Source organism: Corythoichthys intestinalis, chromosome 17, assembly GCF_030265065.1.
Source record: "Corythoichthys intestinalis isolate RoL2023-P3 chromosome 17, ASM3026506v1, whole genome shotgun sequence".
Lineage (NCBI taxonomy): Eukaryota > Metazoa > Chordata > Actinopteri > Syngnathiformes > Syngnathidae > Corythoichthys > Corythoichthys intestinalis.
The window spans coordinates 25,514,858-25,522,715 of NC_080411.1; the positions used below are offsets into that span (position 1 = coordinate 25,514,858).

General features: G+C 39.0%; 1 protein-coding gene across 1 annotated transcript in view; it reads left to right on the top strand.

Moving 5' to 3' along the window:
• The window catches only part of LOC130905460 (matrix metalloproteinase-17-like), a 163,158-nt gene extending 155,658 nt beyond the window's left edge, over positions 1 to 7,500 (top strand). Inside the window, exon 10 of the mRNA XM_057818889.1 lies at positions 332 to 7,500. Within this exon, the coding sequence (XP_057674872.1) occupies positions 332 to 657 (326 nt within the window). The 3' untranslated portion in view covers positions 658 to 7,500. The remainder of the gene's footprint in view (positions 1 to 331) is intronic.
• The last annotated feature ends 358 nt before the right edge of the window (positions 7,501 to 7,858 follow it).

Genomic DNA, 7,858 nt, shown 5'->3' on the forward strand with positions numbered 1-7,858 from the left:
CGAGGTCCGCGGTTCCGTGACCTCTGGCATAATGAAATATTTTCCCCCCATCACCTTAGTTTTTTTGGAAAGACAGTTCAATTCAATCAGTTACTATAAACATATTTGGTGTGAAGGACGTTATAGAATGGATCATGTAATAACGTGTGGAACATGAAAAGTGACATCAGTTACTTTGCTGAGTAACTCTTACATTGAGGTAACTGATTTACTAACTCAAATACTTTTTGGTAATTAATTACTTTTTTAAGATGGACAACAGTGATGATGAATGACCCGAATCTGAATATCTTACCTATCTCTTCACGTGGTGTCTTCTCTTTCCATGTAGGTTCTTCATACTTCTTCAAGGGGAAGGAGTACTGGCGTGTGCCGAGCAGCGACATGGAGGTGGAGGCGGAGTACCCGCGCCTTATCGCCAAGGACTGGCTGCTGTGCACGGGGATGCAGTCGGACTCGCCTGGCGCAGAGACCAAGAGCACCAAGAACCGGGTCGACGCGCACCCTCGCCCGGACCACGCCGAAAATGGCTTTGAAGTGTGCTCTTGCACTTTGGACAGCGCCTCACCTTTAGGGGCACGACCCGCCCCGTCCCTCTTGTGGCTACTGCTGCCCCTCTGGACACTCTCGCTTGCCCTACGCCCACTGCCGCTATGATGCCAAAACAGACGTTGGAAAAAACATTTTAATTTGAGGATTTAATAGTTTTTGTTGTTATTTATTGCACAATCCTTACAGCAGGTTCTTGTTGTTGAGAGGCATTGGGATCAAACGCTACAATCATTTTCGCTTCATGTTTTGAAAATATTCATGTTTTCCAATCAGTAAGGGAAAAAAGACTATAAGGCAGTGGTCCCCAACCTTTTTTGCACCACGGGCCAGTGTCGTATGGGCCTTTTTTTCACAGACCGGCAATGTGTGGCAGAAAATTACAGTAAATATGAAATAACACGATGGGGAAAAGAACATTAACTGCAGTGAAAATGTAACTCACCAACCTTTTTTAACAGCGGCCTCTCCTAAAACTTGACGGCAAATATCCTTGGTAGCAGGCATAATGAGTTTTTCTACAATCGTGAAAGGTTTCTTGGCTTTAGCAATACGGTTCACCACAAAGTATTATGCTCTCAGTGCATTGGCTTATGTTGCCTCGTTTGCAAGCTTGTAGCCACATATGAATAGATGTACATAAGAATGGACTTGTTTGTAGGCTCATCTTCTGGCTCAGCAGGTTGCCTTTTCCCCATAAAAAAGCTGTCCAAAGACATCTGTTTTTCAGGCTACGTCTACACTACGACGGATAATGGTGAAATTAGTTAGACTATACAGCATGTCGGCTACACTAATGTGCCTCTTATACATGCAAGAATTTACACAGATAAGTTAGCCGGCTCATATTTCCCCCCGCTTAATATACCTGTAGACTAGTGTCTCCATACAATAGGTGTGCACGATAACCATTTTTTGAAGCTGATACCGTTAACCGATAATATATGTATAATTTTTAATTGTAAATTCAGTTTTTGAACCCCTGGAGGTTAAAAATACAAGTGGTGGATTCAACATAGATTTGCCTTTGACCTTACCAGATGTTTCATGATTACATGAACATTATTATAATGAACAAAACAAAGACAAGAACAGTTGCGACTTCAAATAAAGTGCCAGTATTTTATTTTATTTTTTCAAATAAATATAATTTGAGTCAAGTCACAATCAATTAGTCAATGTCATTGAAGAGGTGTTCCCTGAACAATGAACACTGAACTAAAACATAAACCCAACAGGTATTGTGCTTTGTCATCAGATAAAAACATTTGGTGCTAGAGGAGAGGAGACTTGGTGTCTTGGTCCATTAAAAAACTTAACCTGGCAATTATGGGACAGCAAGCCTATCAATAATCAAAAGGCCTCTCAATAACTTGTAAAAATAAAACTTTAAAATGCAAACATTTGCTAATTGCCATAGTATGGTTCATCACTCAATGACAGAAAAATAAGGCCTCTAGAACAGTAACAAAACTTTGCATAAGCCAAGGCGAGGATTCAAGTAAATAAATTAGGGCTGTCAAACGATTACAATTTTTAATCTACTTAATCACAGTTTAAAAATTAATTGTAATTAATTGCAGTTCAAACCATCTATAAAATATGCCATATTTTTCTGTAAATCATTGTTGGAATGGAAAGAAGACACAAGACGGATATATACTGTACATTCAACATACTGTACATAAGTACTGTATTTGTTTATTGTAACAATAAACCAACAAGATGGCATTAACATTATTAACATTCTGTTAAAGCGATCCATGGATGGAAAGACTTAAAAGATAAATGTTAGTACAAGTTCATAGAAATGTATATTAAAACCCCTCTTAATGTTTTCGTTTTAATAAAATTTGTAAAAATTTTCAAACAAAAAATAAACTAGTAGCTCGCCATTGTTGATGTCAATAATTACACAATGCTCATGGTGCTGAAACCCATAAAATCAGTCGCACCCATGCGCCAACAGAGGGCGACAAAACACCCAAAAACAAGTAACAAATGGACATGACACTGTGCTGGCATTTTAATCTGTTTCAGCGGGGCATGTGCGTTAAATGCGTCAAATATTTTAACTTGATTAATTAAAAAAATTAATTACCGCCCGTTGACGCGATAATTTTGACAGCCTAATATAAATACTTACAGGTAAATGTTGATAAATTTAACTGAAACAAAAAGTGCATTAAGAGTCTTCACAGTATCCAAAAGTAAATGACGATGACACTTAAACAAGTTATAAATTTAGTGAAAGCGCATTCCTCATGATCAAATATGGTAGAACAAAAAGAATTAATGGCTTGCCTTACAATAATCCATATAAAAAACGCAGTGATTGAACCCATTTTCAATGAAGCATGAGATTTCTTCTTTGAACAATATGAAATCCTTATCCAGCCACTGCGCCGTTAGACCAAGCAAGCTGACAGGACTAACATTACACGTCTGAACAGGTATGTCCGTGGTGAAACTTATGTGCCCTGCATGGTTGCCGAGTTGGACGAGTGTGGCAATCTCATTATAATTTGCCGGTAAACATTAATCTGAAAATGGCGGCGGCTTGGAATGATGAACCTGGCATGGACAGCTTCATTCGTACCTCGCGCGTCCTCGTACTCTTTTAAAACACCATCAAAGTGATTGTGTTCTTTTAAGTGGCTTATTAAGATGTGTTGTAGCTCGACAACTTTTCCCCTCCTCGTGGAACTTAGGCTTTGCATGTGTTACAAATTGCAAGTGAAGCGTTCTCCACCGACAAAAAAAAAATCCCACCCAACCGACGCCATGCTTGTTGTTTACTAGCCAGCTGTGCTGCACACTGCCGTCACTTAAGCATTACGTCACAGAAAGGGAGCGCTCGATTTGTTGTAAAACTCCCTCTTCCCAAACCTCAGTCACTGATACGTTGTACTGGCAAAACAGGAGTAGAAACAAACGCACACATCCCAATCCGCCAACACCGTGCCAAAAATATTATACATATATTATCGGTCCTATTAATAATGTTATTGGATTTAATGGTATGACGTCATAATTCCTATTATCGGACCGATAATTATTGGACCAAGAATTATCGTGTACCTGTACCATACAACAATCTGATACTAAGGAAGTGACGTCATGGCCATCGCCATTTTTAGTGCAGCCAGACGATCAAGACGTGGCATTCCTGCTCCTCTTTTCTTTTCCGCAGTCATTAGCCACGTTTACATGCTGACTTTTATTCATACCGATTCAAATCATTCCGAATGGAAATTTCAGATCAGCTGTTTACATGTCACTTCATCTATTCCGATCCAGCGTTTACATGTGACTGCCTTTATTCCGAAAGGACGTTTGACAACTGCCGTCTGACATGCGCAGATTAATCAAAATAAACCGTCATGTTGCAAAACATGGAGATCGATCGTCGGAGTGCTGCTGTTTTAACTTTAACCCACTTGTTGTGTTTGTGGGGTCGTATCCGCTTCTGCTGTTTTGCTCTTTTGCCCCGTAGTAGCCGGTTTTCCACCGGTTTCTAATCTGGTCAACGCTCCGGTCTATTCCGGCTTCGTGTAACCTCTCGTGAACTTTTTTAAATAGTTCACTGTTCCTCGTTTTACGCCCGTCTAGGCAAGCAATTATATTCAATTCTTTTAAAGTTTGAATTAAATACAATCTTTCCGCCGGACTCCAATTAGGTGCGCTGTGCTTGGAAGCCATGTTGCAAGTGACGTTACTTACGTCACAAAGTGACGTCACCACGTCAGTACGGAGCATGTGCAGAAAGAACGCAACCCGACACCATTCCGCTTCCCTGTTTACATGATATAATTTTACTTCTAATCGGTTTGGGAAAAGGAATATTCCACCCCTGTGAATCGGAATGAAATTCCATTCGGTTTGGGCCTGTTCATTCCGAATGAGGTGTTTATATGGAACACATTTATTCGGTTTGAACAAATATTCCGATTGTAATTGGAATATTTGGCTCCATGTAAACGTGGCACTTGTTTACAGTTTATTATTTAGAGTTGTAGAACAGGTGTCAGGAACCTATGTCTTCAGTTCTGGCTCTTTTGATGAGTGCATCTGCCTCTCCGCCAACCCGAAATTTTTAAATGTGGTACCGGCCGGCTCGCTGGACTTCAACGAGCTGCGAAGAGCTGATTCATTCATTTTTCTTGAACCTTCAAATGTACGTCGCAATAATATGCTTCAATTCAGTGCCCATTTGTGGTCCTGCCATCGTGGATTACGCAGAGATGAGCGTTTTATTACAGAGCCCGTATCCCGCGTGAAGTCTCTGATCAGCCAATTGCGGGGCTAGCCCCTCCCAACTCAATACCGACCGAACTGGAGCATATAAAAATGAGTAGAGGAAAGCTACACCCCGAAAAGTGAACTGCGTGGCACACCAACTCACAGACTCGCTAGATCAGTTTAATTTTGATGACATTCCCGCCTGTCAAACTGTCGCCACTTCCAAGAACGCCAACGTTAAGCACAAGCCCTCCTGGTTGCGATTTTCACTCCCAAGAAATATACGTAGCGCCACGCCATATGTTTCTATTTGTTATTTTCCAAGTGGTGAGAATGCAACTGAGAATCGATTGTAACATCCCAAGTAACAATGTCAGGCTTTCGTTGTTGTTTTCTAAAGATTTCAATCACAACTCGGCGACTGCTTGTAAAATCCGAGCATGCACTCCCTTCACTGTCGCTCATCACGAACAAAACAGTGATAACAAAACGGAGTTTCTGACGCCTGGTCTAGAAGGTGAAGTGATTTCGAAATTTTCCGCCGACGACTAATGAGTTTCCGGTTCAGAAGTAAACCTCGCAGGCGATGACTTGACACATGAAGCTGCTCTTTTCTAGACATGCGTACCTTGCAAAAGCAGGGGGCCCTTAAACGTAGTGCAGGCAGGTATAATAAAAATTGTCGGAAAAATACCCTGGAGAAAACTATGTCGTAGTGTAGACGTAGCCTCAGTCATCTTCACTAACATGTGGGCCTATTATATTCCGGAACAAATCTAATGCGCCTACGTCATTATCAAAGACAAGCATACATTGATAGCTAATCTGAGCAAAACAACCGTAAGTACCCTGTCCGCCATTGCTAACGTGTGCCACCCGCAGCACACAGCCAATAGCAGCTAACGTTACTGTTTACATTGGCTGATGCTAGGCTGCTATAGGTGTGCAAACACCCCAGTAATGGCGGCAAACCACTAGAATGCGATGTACACACATCTCTACTCGGTTTAGTCAATAAAGTAGACAGGTATTTTGATATGTCAAGAGGCACAGACCAGATTGTGTTCGTTAACCGCTACCGGTCCCTGGCTCGGTGGTTGGGGATCACTGCTATAAGGGATTTTTCAGACTCATTACGTTGATTCTCTGTGGTTGAGGTTGAAGTCCTTTTAAGGAACAGATTGTTTAAATTTTAGAGGATGAAGTACTTTTATTGTATAGCATTGAGTAATCGCTGTTGAGTGTTAATGGAATGTCAAGAGTAGAACAATCATTTGTTAGCACATACCTCACAACAAAATTCAGTTTATACACATTTAAAATAAAAACAACACTAACAAAAATGTCTTTAAATTTAAATGTTTAGAAGAAATGTTCACTCAAATGTTGAAAAACATACTAATAATCATTCCAAAGTCAAAATTTGTTCTTAAATGCGAGGCAAGAAAGATGAAATAACTGAATATCTAAATTAACTATTTTCTTTTCATCTTTTTTTTCTCTACCATTTTGTTTTGAGTGGGTTACTGAAAAAAAGTGCATTTTTAATGTGATTTTGTTCCTTCAAAGCTGAAGAAAGGGCAACACCACTTCAATATTTCCATATCTGAAGTGTTTTTTGATAAGCTTCAATTGGCCAGTGAAATGTGTCCCAAATAATGACACGCTGACTTAATTCTGTCAGTGAGCGTTCTATTTTCTTAAAGGGAACCTCTGACTTAAAGACTTGTAGGCTCCAATAAGCCACAATTGTTCTCTTATACCAAATTAGGATATTACACTGAAAAAAATATATAATACTGGTGGATTTATTGACAAAATCATTGTAACTATTTGCACTTTTATTAAGTAAATTTTACTCCTTGCAATATTAAGTTCAGTTCACAAGCAGTAAAATTCACTTAATAAAAAAATGTGCGATTTTACTGCTTGCATTATTAAGTTCAGTTCACAAGCAGTAAAATTTACTTAATAAAGTGCAAATTGTTACAATTATTTTATCAAGTAAATCCACCGATTATGTTTTTTTCAGTGTAGAAACATAAAATATTGACATTGATTTAAAAATCTATAATACTTAGTACGTCCAATCCCGATCGTTTTAGTTTGAGTATCTGCCGATCCCGATGTTTCCCGATCCGATTGCTTTTTTTTTTTTGCTCCCGATTCAATTCCAATCATTCCCGATAATTTTTCCCGATCATATACATTTTGGCAATGCATTAAGAAAAAAATGAATAAAACTCGGACGAATATATACGTTCAACATACAGTACATAAGTACTGTATTTGTTTGTTATGACAATAAATCCTCAAGATGGCATTTACAGTATTAACATTCTTTCTGTGAGAGGGATTCACGGATTGTATATTGTGACTAAGTATTGCCATCTAGTGTATTTGTTGAGCTTTCAGTAAATGATACTGTAGCCATTTAACTGTTCTGCCCAAATGCATGGTGGGAAGTGCAACCATTACTGTACGTACCAATTGATATATCTTCTCTGCGTTGGGAAATAACATAGGGGGGTAAAAAAAAGGTCAACTACTACATTTCTTCCCCATGTTGCTTCCCACGATTTTCCTAATTTTTAAGAGTGGGATTGTAAGGCTTTAGCCAATTGAAAAAAGGCTCCAAAGGCTGTCAAAATTCACTCTACTCAGTTTATGCTGCCTTGTAGCTCTATATATAGGTAAAACGGCGCCATTATAGATTGAACGCGACAATGCGTGAGTGGGTCGTGCAGCGCATGCATTAATTGCATTAAATATTTTAACGTGATTAATTTTAAAAAATTAATTACCGCCGTTAACGTGATAAATTTGATAGTCCTACTTTAAGCCAAAACTAAAGATGCTGGATGAGCGTAAAACATTTTGTCTGTAACGTTAGATACAATTAGAAAATGATTTAATTAAAAATATATATATAAATTTAAAAAAGGCATGTCCAATATTTTTTTGCCGATTCCGATACTTTGAAAATGACGTGATCGGACCTCTTTAATTACTACAATTCCTTCTACGCGGCGAGACGTTCAACAGTATGTTGAATGTATATATTCGT